We start from the raw sequence: 21,732 nt of genomic DNA, 5'->3' as shown, positions 1-21,732 counted from the left end.
GATATTTGGTCTTGTTGGTATTTATGGCAACAAGTTCACTAACACTAGCTAAAGTCTGTTTGCTCTGGTGCTGTTACAGCTATGCCTGTCCCATCTATAGACTATACTCCTGTATTCAGGACTCTGCTTTATGCCAGTTGGTAGTTAACTTGGTGGGAAAAATGTGATAATAAGCTTTTCCAGATCAATGTTTCTGTTGCACTTTGGCCATCTTTTCCCTAAAAATTGGAAGGAAAAAATTGTTTCGACTAAGCTGCACATTGGTCACAGTTTTTAACTCATTCTTTGTTGGTTTTTTTTATATGGGCCTGATCCACCAATGTGTTGCCTTTGTCATACTGAAGTCACAATAGCTCACTTTTCACTGTTGTGCTATTATTATAAACATAAGCTGCAGCACCATTTCAGACATGTGTTTTCTGTGGGTTTACCCCTAACTTTGGCAGTGTTATTGGTAATGGCAATGGTGTCCAACTTAATTGTGTTTGAATCTTTTATTTAACTTTTGAACATTGTTTAGTTTTTAATTTGATTTATTTTCACATTTTATAGAATTTTACTTTTTGTTGTTATTAGTTGTTTGATGGAGATAGCCTAGTTTTTTTTGTGCCATAAAATGTCAACCAACCAACTCACCCATTCTTCCCACTTATTGTATGTCTTTTTTTTTTCCTCCAATCGTTAAGTGTTTTTACACTTGACTGTATAGAGGAAGTCAACTGCACAAGGATGTTACACTTGTATTATAGTTGGAAGGTAGTTGAATGCTTATTTGCAGCCTACTGCACAGCCATACCACATGAAAATGTATGAGGGTGGGTGAGTGGAGGTATCTGTTAGAAACATTTGCAGCATCAAAAATAACTTTCATTGCTGCAGTTATGTTCTTATGGTCTTTGCATTTGAATATTTGTAATTAGTTCCTTGTTCTTACCAGTAAGTTTCTTTAGTGTACTCTTTCATGCAAAACTGCTTACACCCTTTATTATATTACTTATTCTTTTAGATGTATCTTTTTTACCCTTGACCCTGGATAAAATAACCTAATTCTTTCTCTCCTTATTTACATCAAAGAATATCCTATTCACTTGCTGTACCCAGTAATCTCCTATACAAATAACCTTTGTTTTTCTTCCTTCTTTTAATTCCTTTATATGCAAAAGCTAAGTACTAAAATGTGTTGCTTAGCAGAACCTGCTAGTTATAATTAAATCCATCATTGCTGGCTCTAACAGGACTGTTTCTAACTTTTTGAAAGACACACTTAGCTGTTGTACCCTTTTGAATTCTTAGTACTATTTTGTGCTGTTTGCTCTTCTCTTTATCTATCACCATTGATCTATTTAGGATAGCCTCAAATGTTTGCTCCATCTTGCAAACTATATACAACTTGCATCTCTTTGTTTCTTTAAAAATGCACACCAGTTCAGAGTTTCCAAATAAAACCCACTTGATGCATCTGTCTTACCTGTCTAACCATTGTAGTATTGGATTGAGTAATCAACACTAAGTGTAAGTAGCCACTTAATGCTCACACTCTTTCACCTCTGAAGTTGAGCATTACCTGGCATCAGGATCCTTTTTGTGGAGGACTTCCAGCCTTACATGTGTAGAGAAATGGAGTCGTACATGTAGTGTGCTGTTTATTCTCCTGTTGGCTCAGAAGCAGGGCTTTGGGGGGTCTGGCACAGACTGGTGAGAACTTGGACTCTCTTTTTACTTTATCTTTCTTTGGTCAGATAGCTTTTCATGAGTCAAGGATGGACATCCTACTTCTTGCACCATTTTTGCATTTAGTTCATCAAGTTTGTAATGTATTAAGTATTTCTCATGTAGCTTACAGCTATTCTCTTCCTTTGTTTGGGAAAGTCATTTGAGTTATTACCTAGCATTTCTACCTTTGCTAAACAGTGCTGTGAATACTGAAAAGTTGAGAGAGGTTGTTCTGCTTTGTCCTTCCCATTTTTCATATCAGCATAAATTATCTTTTCATTACCTGGTGGACTCATTTCAGTTCTCAAAGATTCAGCCCTCTTATATCAATTTAGGGTTCTAAGCCTATTGCCTCTGTTCATCTTAACCAAACATAGTTTCCCTGAATTCACATATTTCTTATGACATTTTTGAATTTTTATCTTCCCTCCAACTGTTTCCTGAGGCCTATTGCAATTCAGCTGTTCAATATTTGGAGAATGTTACTCATTTGTTGACTTTTGCTTTGGTTCTCCTTGGTTTTTTAATTTGTTTGTTGCTGGAATCTTTTGGAAAGAGATGTCTTACCTGAGGGAGTTTGAGTTCCTTTTTTAGCTCTTAGAGGAGATTTTAGAGAAACTCCTTTTTTCAGGAATTCAGTTTTTGTAGTTATTCCAGTTCAACTTTTCCTGTCTTCTACCAGGAAGTTTCTAAGGTTCATTGGGAGCTAAATTAGTATTTGTATGGGAGACCTTCACTGCAGATCAGTAGATTTTGTAAGTCCCAAAAAAGAGGATTAGTCTATCATTTTATGCTTCAATCTTCATTGTCTCTCATACATATTTACTCCTTTGGGCATTTGCAATTCCCAAAGCAGAGAAATATATTCTTACATTTATACTGTTCTTGGTCCATTTAGTGGTACTTTTCAATTTCTGTATCTGTCAGGTCCAACCTTCTCCACAACATGAGGCTGTAAAACAGGTTCTTCTAATGTCATTGTCTCCTTCTCTACTGACTTGCACATTGCTATCTCTTTTGGGTTTCTGGGAATATTTAGAATTAGTTGTTTCTTTAGGTCAGGCCCATGTGCATTCACTTCAGTGGCCATTATAGAACAAAAATAAAAATCGACATTTGCATGGAAGTGTGGGATTGTCTGGTAGACCCCATTGTCATTCATCCTTATTGATCTTGGCTGCTGGTTAGAAAGGGGGCAACATGGCTGTTGTCCCTCTCCCACCTAATATCCAGAGATACACCTTTTCAAGAATGCTTCTTTCCAGGGCTAGGGCACTTGTATAGGAAATCTGGAATTTAAGGACCATTGGATAGATGTGGTATCTTCTATCTACATCAGTCTTCTCTAGCTTTCAGCAGTTCAATAAACTATGTTTTGGAGTCTAATGTTATGAAAAGAGGTGGTAATGTTTCACCTGAACTATTCTACAGTATTCTCATACATTTCAATGCTAAGGGCACACTTGCTCCAGATTTCTGTTTTCAAACGTTTGATCTTCTCTTGTGGCCTCACACACTCCATCTGTTGTCCTTGCTTGTAATGTTCCAGGAGTAATGATTTTAGTGGCTGATTGCTTTTCTTGTTCCACCAGAGTTCTTCCCACAGATTGATGCTTCATCTTCAAGTTTATGTTTAATCTGCTTTTACTGCAGGATACCTCAAATCATTGCATTTACTATACATTGGAATGTCTGCTTCTGGTCCCTTTGGTTTCTATTACATCATCCTCTGATATCTTTGAGTATAGTTGATCTCAGTCAGAATTGGATGGGCCCTCATCTCTCTTTGTTTTCTCTAACTCATTTGTTATCCAAGGGCCTTAATGAGTTTCTCTTCATCCTGTCAACTTCTGGTGGCACCACATTGGCTGCCTCAGCCTTGGTTTTCACTCTTTTGATTTCTACAGGAGTGTCAACCTCATTTGCTTCCTTTCCGGCCATCTTTATTATATCAGCCTAGGTCAGACATTTGTCTTTCAGCAGTTCCATTCATCGGCTTCTCACCTGGCTGTTATGTTATCCATTGCATTACATCAGGGATTGACCTCTAGGATGGCATCTTTCATAATGAATTTTTTTTCAATTTTATTTATTTATAAATGGCAGTGGTCTTGTAATCATGGCTTTAATTCTTTGTGTTCTACTATGCTGCACATTTCTCAACTTTTGATATGATTCTTTGACAAAGTTTTAGTGCTTTTGTCTCTTTCTTTATGTAAAACAGCTTTGTCTGCTACTTTTTGTTTTTTCTAGGAGACAAAGTTTTTGAGTCACTGGTTTTGTACTTTTTTTTTCTGAACTCTTTTTAGGTTATCCATCCTCTATGTCCTTTCCAGATTCCTAATTGGAATCTCACTGTGGTTCTCCATGCCTTGTCATGTTCACCCTTTGAACTTTTGGCATCATGTTCTTTATATTACATTTCTCTTAAGACTTATTTTCTTTTGTTGTTGTTATCTAGTGGACATTGACATTCAGATAAATTTGATTTATGTTCACAAGACTTTACTATTCCACTTATGTTTCATTGTATCCAGAGCAGTTCTTTATACCTATTTTGGTGGTTTGAGAAGAATATTAGGTTTTCTCTCCTATTCATCTTTTTCCATTTCTCATTTATATTACCACTCAGATCTGCATCATCTTTTATGTCTAATTTGGGATCTCTGATGTTGTACACTGAAAAGTTTTGACATTTTCATGACTCTTTGTGTCTTCATTGGGATCCTACAATATTTTATAACTTACTCCCTATCACTTTGGGTTTTGTTCATCAGTTGTTGGTCTGTATTATTTCCTCTGGGTTTTTGTTGGAGGATTGGAGATGTCTTTGGATCTGATCTTATCAAGTTTGACATATGTGTTCCTGGTGGCTTAGTTGTGTCTTCTGCTGAAGGATATTGTATGGGCTGGTATGTTGGTTATGCCTACCACATTTATATCCTATTATTTAAATGATATGCTGGTTGCTTCCATAGATAGTTTTTGGCTATTCTCATTGCTCTAGCTAAATTGTGAGAAAAGTGAGTGACTTCATTTCTTTTGTGTTTATTTCTATTCTTTTACAGGGACCTTTGACATTTTCTTTTGTTTCCCACTCAGTGATGGGTTTTGCCTGATCAAATAAGATTCTTTCCAAATCCACACTAGTTACTAGTAACAGTTAAATGTTTTTTTGTAGCAATGAACTCTGTTAAGATTAGATGTTCTACAAGGGCATCTTGTGGCTTTCCAGATGGTAAACAATTATACAAACTTCTGGGTTGCCATCCATGAACTATCATGAATGAAATACAAGGAATTTACCCATTCCTACTTACTCCTAGATTGATTAAGTTGGGGTGAGTTTTCTTTTAAAAGTAGTGATCATGGTTCACTTATTTCACTGTTTCCAGGTAATTGTTCCTTTGGACCCCATGTGAGTTATTTTTCCTGTTCTAGTGGAGCATGAGAATCCTTACCAATCCCTGTTTCTAGTTGCTGGCATTGTGCACAGAAATATTTTTCTCCAGAGTGATGCTTGAACTCATTATTCCACTCAGAGAAGAGGATGAAGCTGGGGATGTTATTATCCACAATTGTGGATGGTTTACTCAGACATCTGGTGGGAGCGCAAGATCAGCTTTCACAGGAATCTTTATAATTCTGGTTCAAAGGTGACACTTTGCTATCTGGTTAAATTGAACATGGCTCCTTTTGTTTTGTGCTTATCTTCCTCTTCATAATCATGGAAAAGTTTTCAACTTCTTATAATTCTGCATGAAATGTCTCCTCACACCTTTTACCATGATAGGAATCATGCTTTTCAAACTAAGTGGTATACACTGTACACTGCATATAAATACTGTTAGTTTTTTTACTGTAAAATGGGTCATGGTTTTCATACTTTAGTGTTATATACTGTATATTGTATATAACTTGTTAGTTTTTTTATTGTGAAAAGAATCGAGCTTTCTCCTCTAAGATGTTATATGTTGTGTATAATTTTTGTTAGTATATTTACTGTAAAAGGAATCACGTTTTTTCAACTCAAGAGTTATCCACAATATATTTGTATATAATTACTGTTGGTTTTAGTCCTCCAGTCTTTTGATTTAGGCATAAATATCTGATACATTGTGTATGCAAACATATGATTTATCTGTATTTTACAAGCACTTGTTAAATGTTTTAGATTCAATTAGTAATCAGAAGTAAAAATATGTAATTTTTTTTAAACTTAAGTTAGTGCAGTGTTGGAATTAAATAAATCATTTTAAATATACTTCTGTATAGCTATAGTGAAAGAGTTCCAAAGCCAGGTGAAACATTGATAGGAACAAAATTTGCAAAAGCATTTGGAGGAAAAGCAGCTAATCAGTGTGTTATGGCATCAAGGCTTGGGGCATCTACAGCAATGATTGGAAAGGTAAATTAGATACATGTTTACTGATATACTAATGATTGTCAAAAGGAAGGTTATCATTTTAGAGGTTAAGAAGTGGGTATGACCTTAACTAGTTGAATGCCATTAGTTTTGAGTTCATTGTCATTTTTATCTCAGTGAAAGCCAGTGTGTTTGTGATGTCTTTATTAAGGAGTGTTGAGAATATGGCTTAATATAAATGTTATTATGGCTTGAATTAAAGTTCAGAGTAAAGTTTTTCGACATTGAAGTGAATAGAAGTTACAATAAATGTGTATAGAATTAACAAGTATGAACTATAGAACCTATTAGTGATATTAGGAAAAACATGAGGTGTTCTGTTTGTTCAATCAGAACATAGCTAATGTTCTTAAACCTTCAAGTTTAAAATTTTCTTGTATTTATAGAAGGATTTGTAAATTTTCAGTGGTCATCAATCCCCTTTCCAAAGAACTAACTTGTTTGGTCAACATTTATAGGTTGAAGGGTCACAGTTTGGGACCTGTTGTCTAACAAATTGAAATTTTATGTTTGTGGATTCTTACCTTTCAAAAGATGTTTCACTTTGTTTACCATGGCTGAGTTACAATTTGTTGCAGGTCTAATTTTGGATGGTCTTGATGCTCCAAACTGACCTATGTTCCTTTGTTTTCCAATGGTATTAAATACAAGAAACATTCCCATATTGAAAATTATAAATTTATAATCTGAACATATCTTTATTATTTGAATATGTGAATATTTTGTGTTGGGAAGTATCGTTGCATACCCTTTCTTAAAGCAATCAATTTTTGGTGGCATTAAACTATTAACAAACATCAAACAATGTTGAAATCTAATTTTAATACATGATCTTCCACCATGTATCTTTATGTCAGCTATGCTTGTCACAAGACTTTCAGATTTGTATATTTAAAATTGTTTCAATATAACATACTCAATACTTTTATTTTGCCCTCAGGTATGGTAAAAACTGCAACACTGAAAAAGTCCAAGTTGAGATTAGATAAAATAATTCTTACTCTGCTACATTTGAGCACATTTCTTCCAAATACTAAATGTTAAATGGTGTTTGCCTCAGTGTTACTAACGTGAAGATAGTTTATTAAAAAACAAAACAAATAAGAGAACCAATATCACGATTTTAATTTTAGTAACTTTTGTTAGTTAAAGTTTGTTTGCACTAAGAATATATGTTAGTTAAGTCAAATGAATATATATAGTAATATTGTTTAAATATTTGTAATATTAACATTTATTTTGTTAACAGGTTGGTGACGATGAATTTGGGCATCAGTATAAAGAGAACTTCAAACAAAACAAGGTGAATGTAGGTAGGTTCTAATTTAATCTAAGTGATGTAATCGTGAAAATGATTTTTCATTAGAAACTACTTGTATATTTAGATTGGAAGAGTAAGTTTTCATTATATAAGTTTCACTGTACATTTTGTTGGTTTATCAGTAGAAAGAGTTAACTTGTATGGGAAGATAAAACATCACTTTTTGTTTGAGTTTTAATGTAAGAAATAAAGAATAAACATCAGAAAAAAGATTAAGATTCAGAGAGCATTAAGATAATTTAAATCCCCCTCCAAGTAAAGAAAGACTCTCTCTTTAAATATAATTCTTCACCTTCATAAAATTATTCAATAAAAACTTAAAGGGATTTAATATATCGGTATACTTAGCAACATCTGGCAAAACATTTCACTGACCAATAATTAAAAAGGTAAAATATTTTACCTAATAACCAGCATTTGGCTGCTTATACTTATTTTGTCTAATATTTAAGATTTGAACTCCAACTTTATTCTTCCACCAATTCAATAAGCTTATAATGGGTGGATTATCCAAGCTATGATGATTTTAAATGCCTGAATTAGGTTACATCTAGTTTAAGTTTATTCATTTTGAATTTCATGTAAAGCTGCTTAAGGGCTATCTGCATTAGCCATCTCTAATTTAGCAGTGATAAGCAAGAGGAAAAGCAGCTTGTCCACACTACTCACTGCAAATTATTGGGTTACATTTTTTTACCAATGAATAGTGGAATTATCTATCATGTTTCTTACACATCAAAATTTCATATAGACAGCAAACGAGTCATATAATAATCAAACTAATGAAAGTTTCTAAAAATTTGAATTTGGAAATTAGGTGACTATTGATACATATAAAGTTTATGCTTGATGCACATCATTTTTATGTTTGGCATATATTTTAATATACACACATTAACACACAAGTTCTACAAACTCATAAATACTATTGAGTCCTTTATCAGAGCTGGAAATTCATCAACATATTGATCAGGGATCAGATCAATTTGAAGTGATATTTATAGCAATATCCAAAGTTCCAAAATGTTTCCTTATTGAGCGAGAGTTGTTAAATGTTTCAGTAGAAAGCACAAATGTCTGATTTAAATCATCCAAAGTTAAAAGACCTGAGGTATTTGAAACCATTGAATGTTCCTGGGCATTTATTCAAAGTACCTGATTGATAAGTGTTGTACTAGTTAAAGATATAGCTTCCAATGTCGATAAAAGTAATTATACTATGAAGCTATATTTGAGTAGCACGTGATTCTTCACTGGTAGAACTGCTAGCTTATCCTATAATTCTGGAGGTATATCAGACATTAAAAGTCTTGTATTCTTTAATATTATCATACGATAATGGAGTAAACTTAGTAGTCATTGACAACATTTCTGACTGGCTATTATCAACCATACGCCATAAATTGGCACTAAAATGCCATTGTCAATTAGGCCCTCTGAATAATTTCTATTGAATAAAACTATTTTAATTCACTTAATTTGAAACTTCTTTTCTGATTATTATATTATTATTACCATGTAACAATCAAAACATGTTTATAAACATACAAATATAGATGGTTCATACACTCTAGAATTTTCTACATTCTCATGGAATAAACATGAAATTGAATTTAACTACAGCGTAGTTATGCAGTAATCTAACTAAATCCTAGCATTAAAAAATAGGTACTTGACACTAAATCTGTTACACATTATAATGCTATCCAGGGTTGAAAGGAGTAAATAGGTTTCATAACTAATTCAAATCCACAATCTTCAGATGGCAAGTTGAGTGCCTTAACCACTAGGCCATACCAAACCCACCAGTTTTAGAGAAATTAAGTTCAAGCCTTTGAGTTTTACTGTGTATCTTAAATGTTTCAAGCCAGGAATAATTGGAAGTCTGTCTGAACTTTATCAAGCAAATTCATATTTTCTTTGTAGTAAAGTGATAAAGATGTAACACAATACTCAGTGAAGCTTTAGCAAAGTTTTGTAAAATATGATGGCAACACATTTGCTATTTTCAGTACTTCCAAACATTCAGCTGAAGGCTTGAGGCTATTATTAGTCCTCATATCTAAATTTTTCTCATTTTGCTACTAGAGGTGTGATGAAAACATTTTTCAAAATTAATTTATTATAGTTAAATATATTTTATGTATCATGAGTTTATGATAAGATTGCTTTGGATTTACAGTCTGCTGTCCAGCTTCATGTATCCCACAAGAGCAAAATTGCACCACTTGTTTAAAAATTTTAGAAAACAAGTTGAAATTTATTTGATAAAAATGTACTTATTTTATTTTAGTAATGTATTTTTTAAATCACAAATTTTGATTTTTGGTTGTTTAGTTTTGGAGAATTTACTGAATTTTTCTGTGCTTAATGCAGTAATAATAGCCCTCAGGTAGGAAAGTCAAAATAGTTTTGAACAAAAAAATGCCAATATGAACTGGACCTTGTAACTACAATACAGGTGTAATTCTGCCAAGTTTAGGCAATCATTGTTTTTTAGCCTCAGTTGTTGTGGTGAGATATAATTGCCTTATATCTCAGCTTTCAAAACCCTCAAGTTAGCGATCTGAATACAAAATTGAAGATATTTATCTGTTTTATTTTCAACTGTATACAACAATATGTGTATCAGTTCAACAAAGTCTCCAGTGGAGATTACAACAAAAGTGATTAAAGCTTAGGATAGGGCAATATTGTCAGAAGAAAAGTTGTTTTCAATTTCTGTTACAATTGTAGTCTAGTTTTGTTTTCTAAAGCTAGTGAAAGATTTGCTTTATTGCACATTTCATTAGAATTATGAAGTTGCAGTGTGATTGAAAACTAAATTATTTTTTCTTTTTTTATGGAGCAACTTGTGATAGGCTTTTAGATAATTTTGCATGTAATCATGTGAAGTTTCTTTTTATGAATAAGACTGCTGTTTATTAGATCATGTTTCCATAAATCCTGTAAGCCTAAGTAACCGCTTGAATGGGTAGCTGAAATAAATTAAAAAAACAAATATAAATGAAACTGTGTAAAATGTCTTATTATATTAAATCAGAAGAACCTTCTGATTACAGTTAAAACTCTCTATTCTAGCACTGTTGGGACCTGACAAGTACTGGATTACAGAAAATGCCAGATCACAGAATTTGCCCCCTAAGAACCCCTTATATAAACATACATTTCATCCTTAGTCTTTCCAGATTGCTCTACATACTTATTGCTATGTCATAAAAGGTAGAATAAAGCTTAAAACAGTACTAGCATCACCTTCCACAACATTTGGTTTCTTGGATAACATAATTTAGGTTTAAAATACTGGCAAAATATAAGCTAAAACAGGAGTGTATAACCAAATTACTCAACTTCAGATGTAAACAAACCTGGTGACTTGGCACTGTCAACAGTGCCATCCTAGTGAACGATTTGCAAATTAATAGTGGCAGATTCAAAATATGCTAGCTCATGGGAGTTGCTGGACTAAAAAGTTTCAACTGTATTAACTTTTTAAAAATTAACTTCTTAATATTTTTGATGCAATTAAAAAGTCACTTGTGTGATTGTAAACACAGTGAAAGTATATACAGTGTTTTCTAAATCAAAAGAAGGGTAACATTTACAATTTTGTACAGTAAAAACTTTAATGGAAACTTTACAAACTTATAGAAGGCATAAAAAATCTAATTAAAATACACAACACAGGTAAATAGTTTTATTTATTTATGGAAAAACATATTGTAATATATTTTTTATTTTTTTGCTTTTTAAAGCTGTGCATTTATATAAATATCACATATAAAAATAAGCTGCATAATTTTTAGAAAGATCATCTCAAGTTTCAAACAATTTCAAAATGTATTTCATTTTGTTAAATGTAATAAACCATAGAGTAGTTATGTCATATTTACATAAGAAAAGTATTTAACAATGTCTAAATGTGTATTAAACTGAAAGAATTTTAAAGCAATTAAATTTTTTGACAAAACGTTTTTTTTTTTGTTTTTTTTACATCTAACTGCACATATACACATAACTAAGATAGTATGGCAGTGAAATAGCAGTGGTTAGTAGTCATGAAGTTAATTCATATTTTTTGTTATTTTTATCTGACATTTTTTAAAAGTTTAGTTAGAAGTATATTAAAGGCTTTATTTATGTTCCCCCCTTTTTCTTTTTTTTTATCCATTCAGTAACTTAGTGGTGAGTTTGTAGGCTTACAACCATACCCATGGTTATTAGAGTACAGGTAATTCTCTGTGTAGCTCTGTGGTTAAGAAAACCATTTTTTGTTTTTAAATTTTTCTTCATTTGTTCACATTATCAGTTTCATGAATTACTGTGTGAACCCTATCAGAACATCTTTGATGTGAAGGTAACAGAAATTAAAAGCTTCCTGTTTATTGTAATGTGCAAGTGAGTCACATTTTTTTTAATGGATCTTTTTCTTATGATTGGTTTTATACTTTCATTAGATTTGTGTAAACTATGACCAGTATGTCACTTGAACACTTTATTAAGCAAATGGTCATTTTTGTTTTAGATATTATTTTAAGTACATAACTATGATCAATTAGTTACAAGTATTTATCTATATAATTTGAACTTATATTTTAAATATGTCTTGATTTCTCTGACAGAGTATGTGGGGATTACAAAGGATGCTGCTACAAGTGTTGCACAAATCACAGTTGTTAAAGATGGTAAGAAGTTTATCAAATCTATTGTAAAATGTGGGCAACTTGTATAGATAGATATTTGTTTTGCACTGAAATAAATTGACACACACTTCTTGATTTTATGTGATGAAAGAAAGAAATATTGCAGTGAAATTATTACAGTTTCATAATTTTGTTATTTTTTTAGGGCAATGTGAATATGTTTTCTTAAATCAATAAGATCACAGACTGTGTCATAATATTCTGTTACAATTCATGCCCAAATTAAAACAAAAAATAAATGTTGCAAGTGAAGCATACGGGTTATGGTGTACCATGTAGGTGACAATGTACAAAGGTAGTTTTATGTCCATTTTATGAGATGCCACCTCCCTGGTGGCACAATGGTATGTCTGCAGACTTGTACTGGTAGAAACTGTGTTTCAGTACCATTATATGACATCAGTAACCTGTAAGAATCACTTTGCTGCTTTATATTTTGTATACATTAAAGGACACATTTGACTTGAATTGCATTCTGTCAAGAACAATATTCCAAGGACACCCAGATGAAAATGAACATAAAACAGACCATGGTGAGAGAAGATGGGTTACTGCATTGAGGTCACAAGAACAGTTGAGCCAAATTATCAAGGCCTAGTTAAATTTGACTCTTCACACTTATGTAACAACTATTGAAGAAAGATTTAAAGAAATAAAACTAATGCCATTTTTAATGAAAAATAGTAAAACATTTTTTCCATATTAAATAATAATATTAATGGTTTAGTGTATTGTTATGAAGAGTAATGCAAGTTTTACTTGTGCCACTACAGCAGTATTATTTTTCTCATATAATGTACATTATTTATAGGTGAAGAGAAAATCTCTAGTAAATTGTTTTCTGGAGAAAGTCATTTTGTTACAAACATTATACAATAAAGCTGAGTGTCCAAAATGTTTTTTGTCGATCACAGTGGAGGCAAAGCTGAAAAAGCATCTAGAGCATGGACTGTGTTGTAATGATTTTGTTAGTAACATAAATAATGTTTATTGTTTTGTTTTTCATAAACATTTCACCACATTCAGGACAAAACTCCATTGTATATTTTCCGAGAGCTAATGAGTATTTAACAGTGGAAGACATAAGAAGTGCTGAGAATGACCTCATAAAGAAGGTGAAGCTTATGATTTTGACCTATGAAAGCATATCTGAGGTTATTCATGAAGCTTTGAAAATAGCTAAGCAACATGGTGGTGAGTATAAGAAAATTTATAAAAATAAAGTGCTTTAGATTTTTAAACTTGTTTACATGGATTTTTGTCTTTTTCATTCTTCAAATGTAGGTTTATATCACGTACATTTTTTTTTCTTTTGAAGTGCATAGTGTCAGATCATAGCTTAAAAACTGAGGACTAACATTATTTCTAAGTTATGTCAAGGTAATTATGCATTTTGATGAATGGAGGTTCGTGAGTTAATGTTGAGAAATAATTTTTATATTTCTGACTGAATATGTATAATAAACTTGTAGTAAGTCTCTTATAAATGACAAACAAAAAACTGTAAAAAACATTTGATTTGACTTTTTTACAATACAATTTTAGAACTTTTTCTTCCCAGTACGTGATGTAATATCTTTACCCTTTTATAACTGATCAATTGCCATTAGGTATTTCGTCACTTAATACAAAATTGTAAACTGTTGTTCTTGGTGGAACCCTTGCAACACTTATAATTGACATATATATATATATATAAATAAAATATGAACAAGATGTTATTTTTAGTAGAATGTTACTTAAGCAGGCATATGTGTGAATTATTTCACAATTTTTATACTTAGAAGAGTGTTTTTAATCATTTTGTCTTAACTGCAAAGGTGTGGAATACTTCTATAAGGTTGAGTTTCTTGAAATTAATAAAAGCATTTTATACTGAAGTTGATTATATTTTAGTGTCTGTGTCTGGGAATTCAGTTTATAGATCAGTAAAAGATGAAAAGTAAATGTGAGGTAGTTGACTGTATAGAAAGTAAAATTAATACAAAACTTTCATTAATTTTTCTGCTCTAGGTAATTGGCTTCTTTACCTACCTGCTTAAGCCAGGCTGCCTCATTAGTGGTTAAAGAATTGTTAAATAACAGTGAGCATATGGAATCTTATACCAATCACACTTTACCACCCTAGTCACTTAAATCTCCATTGAATCACATCTCTTACAAATTCTATGTAAATAACTAACAACTCAAAAATACAGTACTTGAATGTTTATGGTATTTCTTTAGTAATTAAATAACTGAACATGTTTTGTATTACACTGTCTTATATATTAAATATACATATTTTGTAAATTGATACACTATTTATGCATAACATTTTCATATTGATTTACATATTACTTTTTAACAGTTTTAAGTGTTTTATTTGAAATAATTCTTGAAGTGAGGGAGCTGAAAAAATGATTAAATTAACTGTCTTGTCAAAAAGCATTTGTTCACTTTGAAGTTTTTATTAAGTATTGAAAAATAATGTATTTAACAATATAAAGAAATAATAATTTTAATGAGGAAATATTTCATACTCAACTTGAAGTTGTGTAGTTATCTTGAACTGAGAAGAATATTCTGCTGACCCAACACATTTAACTTCAGAATATTAGAAGTTTTTAGGAAATTTGCTTTGTAATACAAGTTTTACTTCACATTGAAATAATAAGCATATATTGTTAAATTAATGAGCTTTATTCAGCTGAAGTTTTCTTACCAGGAAGTTCTTTATCCCTTGTTTTCAGTTAAGACTGTGGTAAATGCAGCACCTGTTAATCCTGAAGTCTCTGAAGAAATATACTCACTTTGTGATGTGTTGTGTGTCAATGAAACTGAGGTGAGTAGAGAAAAGTAAATAAAGAATTACCTGGTTCATGTTTAATGTGTAGTTAATAAAGGTAGTTGTACATGAAAACTTTTTATACAAAGTTATCTCTTTGAATATTGGCTAAACACACATTGGTTAAAGGACCTCCGTAAATTAGTGTCAGTTAAGAGTACTTTGTATATTTGTCAAGTGTTTTAATTTTGAGAAAGTATATTCATCTTATTTTAGATTTGGTTAGTAACTAGATTTATATATTTGACTTACAAAATAAATATCACTAAATGTTGCTTAATTTTTATTGTCAAAGAAATAAAGAGTATTCAAAACTTTGTTTTCTTTACTCTATGCATTGCAAAATTTCTAAAGATGTTTTATCCTTCTTTTTAAATTTTGCTCAAATCTCCAGCTGTATTTAGAAACATACTATTTTTGTTTTAATTTACTTTACTTATACTAAAATTTCAACAGTTATTGCTTGGCAAAAAAAAAAGGCACATATTGCAAAGTAGCATCTTAGACCAATCAGTTAGGATTTTTAAGCTTTATCCATTTCTCATAAATTTCATATTTTATCATCATTTGTTTCTTGTCATTTTTTTCCCACAATTTTATTCTCCTCTGTTATAGCAGTTTCAAGAACCACACTTTTGTAAGTTCAATATTGGACCAAAGTTACATATGAGATATTGTTTTTATCAACTGAAGACTATGATATACATTAAATAACATTATGTAACAAAATTTTTACTCTTTCTTGTTCCTGGGCAGAAAATGTTATTTTCCAATTGCTTATGCCTAAAGTAAATGGAAAAGACCTATTTTTCTTCAAACTTTGCTTTTGTAACCTGGGAGGTCATAACGAAAACATGATGGGAGACTATATTTGGGGGTTGATATGTGAAAGTGATATACATTACAGTTGCAAATCACAAAAACTACTCACTTCCAAACATTTTTTTTACAACTTTAGTACAAATACATGTAAATCTTGATTCATATGTTGTTTTATTCAGACCTTATGTAAATGAAAATAAGTAAATTTGCCCATTTTACATAGAAAATATGTTAATTTCTAAATTTTATTATCCAGGTCACAAAAACAAAGTTTGAAGGGAATAATGGCCATTTTCTATTATTTTACAACACAAGCAATTAAAAAATAAAGCATACTATCCAGGAACAAAATTTATGTAGTGTAATTATTGGAAATTTGATCAATTTATTGTTTTAGTGTTAATGGAAAGACACTTTTTGATTCCACAGCTGGTTTGTATTTGGTTTTTCAATCAAATTAATAGTTTCTTACTTTAATATTAATTATCTCTGTCAGAACATCTGATTATAAATGACCTTCAAAATATACCCTGGTTACAATGGAAACACACATTGAATCAAATTTCTTGTCTTCATTGATAATGTAAATTGGTAATTGAACTGTACTGCTGGCTAGCATATCGGTAGTTTCTACTTGTTCATATATGTCTTGTTGAATTATGAGAAAATTTTGTGAGGCATCAGCTGTATCTATTTCCATTTCTACAGGTGATTGTATCACAGGGTGAGGGAGACTGATGAATTTCGAAGGGTTTGTTATAACATTAAATTTTTGTGATCCAGTAACATTAAAATGGTGCTGCTTTTATGTTATTTCTTAGCTACTTAACCATAGTGAAAATGTCTTCATACTGTAATGAACCAATTAAAATTGTTGTAGCTGACACTGTTACCAAACTTCACTGTCTACCAATACGTAAGTGGACATCCCCAAGAATATAAATAGTCTCAGTATATAAATATAGTTACAGCTTGATAAAAACCCACAGAATACAAAAGGCTATACTACAAATAAAATAATTCTAGGAATTAAACAGATTTTTTTGGGTTTGCATAGTTAGGTGTGGAAAGGTGACCAAGGTCATCTAAAAATCACCAGGTCACTTGTAATTCATCTGTCCACAATAAGTAAGGTGATGATACAGTTCTAGTCACATTGTAAAACAACGTTTTCTGTATATCCCAATCATCCAAAACCAACAGCAGATGATCACTACCACTGTTACAAAGACATATCTACCCTGACACCATCAAAAGGTATTTTTATGATATACAATAGTAAAGTATCTCGGTTGAAAACATTCTTAATTCTAGATAATGTTGTATGTTGACATAGATGCTATCACATCCTCCTACCTTTTAGGACACTAAATTTAATCTGAACCTAAATCTGCACAGTTATCTGATACTGGATTTATCTGGGTACAACATCAACTTTTGTTTAAGTGTCTATAAACTCCAATAGCTTGTAGTATGTGCAGGAATGGTCACTGCTGCTCCATAGATCACAGTTTTTGAACAGGACTTTGTGTCTTTCTACATCAATGACCATTTTACCAGATGTGTAAGTTTTCTGTTCCTGCCTTGGTCACAAAACAGTAAGTTGAAGGTTAGAATATTACTAATATTGTGTCACCAGACCAACCACTGGATAAGAGCCTTGTTGAACATTTGTTGTCTATCTTTGACCACTCCCAACAAAACACGTCTCAAACAACTGACTTCACGGGGCATCTCCTTCCAAGTTTTTTACCACAAATGAAGTGTGATCCTATGGGTATGAAATTTAGATGCTATAAATATAGTGTGTAACTTCTTTTCTTTCTTAAATATAAAAAAATTCAAACTTGCTTAGTGCTAATGTTACTTTTTACTATTTGTGTCATGTGTGTTTTTTTAAATAAAACAGCAATCTTTTGGGAGTGAGTGGTTATTTACATATTAATAGGAAATGTATTGCAATATTTCTTCTTGCACATTTTTCTAATGTATCATTTTTAGGGAAAAAATTGATATATTACAGTATTTTTCCTACCATAAAGAAATAATTTTTTGCAGGATTAGGTCACAACTTTTAGTGCTTCATAAATCAGAAATGTAATTACAATATGCAACAAATTAATATTTATTTAATGTAATTCTTATGTCGTAGGTAATTTCTGGTTATAATATAAAAGTTAATGTGTTTCTCAGAATGCATATAAAAGAATGTTAGTGTTTATGTTATTTGATAATTGTTACACTAACTGTGAAATCTACTATAAGTTATTTAGCTTTCAAAGTATGGTTGCTACCAACATGCAATTAATTATATTGTGCACATTCTTCCAAGCTTTGTTGGCCTGGCATGGCCAGGTGGTTAAGGCATTTGATTTGTAATCTAAGGGTTGCAGGTTCAAATCCACTTCACACCAAACATATTCTCTCTTTCAGCCGTAGAGATGTTATAATGTGATTGTCAATCCCATTATTCATTGGTAAAAGAGTAGCTCAAAAGTTAGCAGTGGGTGTTGATGACTAACTGCCTTCCATCTAGTCTTACAGTGCTAAATTAAGAATGGCTAGTGCAGATAGCCCTCAAGTAGCTTTGCACAAAATTCAAAATAAACCAATACAAGCTTTTGTTATTTTTTATTATTACTTAAATACTACTTTGATTAGAACAAACATAAAATTTCAACTTTATCCATTAATATTTATTATTTAGGTTCTTAAAGTGACTGTAATATTGCTTGCAGATTCAGTGTTAAAAAAGTATTAAAGGTTAATAAGCACTAAGATAAGTTAAATAATTTTTAAAACTTGATGATCATTACCACATCCTGCTTAAAGCTCTATTCTATATGTACCATCCTGTGAATTGAGTATTTGAAAAAAATAGCTGTCATATAAGTAACAAACAAAAGTACCCATCCCCGGTATCAGGAAAAGTTTTAAGTAAATCTAATAATTTAAATGATTTCATTGACTTCAGAAAGGTTTATTTATTAACACTTTTGGTTTCACTCGGAACCAAAGCTGTGAACTACTTATCCCACCTACCACGAAAAGTAATTGTTGAATATTTCAGTCATGCTAAGAGCCACTCATCAATAACCTACAGTAAATTTACATTTTTATTTTTTAAGTTATGTCATATTTTGAAATATTTTGATAGTGTTGTCAATTCCTAACCATTTAATGTAGAATATTTTAGAAATAAAATTTACCATCAATATTATTTGATTCTGTTCTCTCATCATTTCAAAAGTGGATGTTGAGCTTTGCCTGCATGCCCAGCTTTTTATATGCAGCACAGAAAACAGCTGCCATAAACAGGAGACAGACACCACAGTTTGCAGTAGATATATAAATCACGTATGAGACTGAACACTGTGCATATGTGCATAGAATACAAATTATAGTCAGTAAAAGAACTTTACTGTTTCTCCTGGTCAAATCATTTGCCTAAATTAAAATTATTTACTCATAAGTACAGAAAAAGTGCCTTACAAAGATGATGACTGGGTATTTTATCAATAAAAATTTGTCACGTATACAGACACAGACACACACACACACACACACACACACACACACACACACACACCAACTCATTGCAACATTTTCCTTCTTTGAGTATTATAATACATAGTCACTGTTTATATGTGTAACCCATGACATTAAATTTAAAACATAATGTATACAGTTAAAGGCAAGTAAAAACCATGTCATGTTTGAACAATTTTGATTTAAAAATGTAATTTCGGTTTATATTATATTGCTGAAGTCATTTTAAAAAAACTTACATAATATGGACACTATTGTTTTCTTTTTCTACTTTTGAATAAAGTAATATGAATTTTTTTCTTCCCATTAAATTGTTTTACTTTTACGTTTCAAATCTTCACATTTTATATGATTATGTGTCTGAAAAATAAGAAAAAGAAACATCAACATTTTCATTCTAGTTGTTTCACTACTTTCTATGAGCCTGTTTATTAGTAGACAATTTGTCCATGAAAACAACTGACTAGAAGTTGTTAATCTAGTAAATTTAACTATATAATGTAGGAGCAGATGCTATCACAGTGTTTATTTGATACTTACAACATATTATGTATGCACTATTGTTTTTTTATTTGTAAAATTTGCTTTCAAAGTGAGTTATGTTATTGTTATAAGTTTACTTAGTTAACAGCCTTTGTATTTGTACCCAGCACAAAGGAGACTGACATTTGAATCATAGTGAAGCAGCTAGTTCTGAGACAATGGATGTGTAAATCAGATATAATGACTAACACAGTCATGAAATGATGATTGTTTGAATCAAGCAGTGTCTAATCAGTGACTAACCTAATACTGAAAGAGTGAAGACCTCCTGTAATAATATAACATATTTAAAAACATTTAAGGGGTTCAGTAACTGCATGTACATGTATTAGTGACGTTAAATTACAGAACATTGTAACGTTAAATCTGTTGATATATATATGTATGCATATATGTTATGTAACAAATAAAATAGCAAAAATAGTAAGCATTACTACAAAAGAAATTCACAACAGTAATCTTCCTTTATCTCTTACATCATGCAATTTGCAACTGATGAAGGAAGGTCCATTTTTGAAAAGTACCTGGGGGTTGTACAGTTTTGTATTTTTATCTTTAATGATTTTTAGAACTTGTAGATTTAGGTACTGTATTTCTTTATTGCTTCTTGTATGAATGAATTATTTTGGTTTGAGAAGTAATGGCAAAACACTAGCAACAAGAAGGAAGTTCATAACTTCTTTGTCCTCTTCATTGAGATGTTGAGCCATTTGTGATGCTTTTTTAATGTGAGTTTCCTCCTGCATGAATGGTCTTGTGTTTTGACCTTTTATTTGAGATATTTACACTTATACACATAGATATACAATAATATTTCTCTCATTTTTTCATACTTATTTAGAAATTAATATCATAGGGTTAAATGACTACAAACATATATTTGGTACTGTATAAAGGCTTGAGTGAGTTGCTCACTATTTTTTGTAAGTAACTCTCCTGTGAGAACAATGATGGAACTTTTAATGAAACATAAATTAAAGAATAAACCTTTTTTAATGCATGTTTAAAGTCATTTACCTTATTTTAGCAGTCATACATCAAAGAGTTTAATTATACTGAATACTATTTTATCCCAAAATATGTTTGTAAGTGAAATAAGTTTAAACCTGATAGTTATTTTCTGTAAGTATATTTACTTTAAATCATTTGTTTTATTCAATCTCACAAGCAAGATAATTTTTCTTCAAGAAACTTGTTGAAAATTAGTCTGTATTAACAATATTATCAAAATGCAGCCTTGTGTGTTTTAGTTAGTTTGCTTGAGTGTTAGAGCAAATCTGATGGATCATGCAGCACCTGGACCAACATTTTGTCACAGTAACTGTAAAACATTTTAAACTTTAACTTGCACATCAACAATTGTTTGTACACAAATAGACTTAAAGTAGCATGTAAGAATCAGTATAACAATGCATAATAAATTACATGTGTAATCTGCAAGTGTAGATGCACTCACTTTCTTGTAGCTATGGTGAGTATAAGTGTCAGTAAGCACCTATTTTTGTGAATCGTAAAGAAGTGTTTACTAAGGATTAGTACCTTCAATAAATTATAGTAAAATTAGCACAAAATTTAATTTCTGAGCACCTCAGAGCATGCCACCTGACCCTCTAACACTGGTTTGTTTTACTCACTATTCTGATTTACCTTAATAATCCAAAAATGCTTTCTCTGCCTCTGGTTTGTAAGATTTTACCACTAATATAAAGTAAATTCAATTGTTGAGCTAAGAACAAGAAGTTACTCTATTCATTATATTTGTTAAGTCATATAATTTTAATAGTTTTGTATATAATTATCAAGCTTGATTCTAATAAGGGAATTCTTA

At 31.1% G+C, this 21,732-nt stretch overlaps 1 protein-coding gene across 4 annotated transcripts in view; it reads left to right on the top strand.

Moving 5' to 3' along the window:
• LOC143255260 (ribokinase-like) overlaps positions 1 to 21,732 on the top strand; it is a 93,280-nt gene that overhangs the window by 68,216 nt on the left and 3,332 nt on the right. For all 4 annotated transcript variants that reach the window (XM_076510683.1, XM_076510689.1, XM_076510675.1 and 1 more), the window contains exons 3-7: positions 5,989 to 6,121; positions 7,389 to 7,452; positions 12,083 to 12,145; positions 13,190 to 13,357; positions 14,896 to 14,987. In XM_076510683.1, the coding sequence (XP_076366798.1) occupies positions 5,989 to 6,121; positions 7,389 to 7,452; positions 12,083 to 12,145; positions 13,190 to 13,357; positions 14,896 to 14,987 (520 nt within the window). The remainder of the gene's footprint in view (positions 1 to 5,988; positions 6,122 to 7,388; positions 7,453 to 12,082; positions 12,146 to 13,189; positions 13,358 to 14,895; positions 14,988 to 21,732) is intronic.

Source organism: Tachypleus tridentatus, chromosome 1 (assembly GCF_004210375.1).
Source record: "Tachypleus tridentatus isolate NWPU-2018 chromosome 1, ASM421037v1, whole genome shotgun sequence".
Classification (NCBI taxonomy): Eukaryota; Metazoa; Arthropoda; class Merostomata; order Xiphosura; family Limulidae; genus Tachypleus; species Tachypleus tridentatus.
The sequence above is the reverse complement of the archived record's forward strand: the minus strand, read 5'-3'. Positions and strand labels throughout refer to the sequence as shown.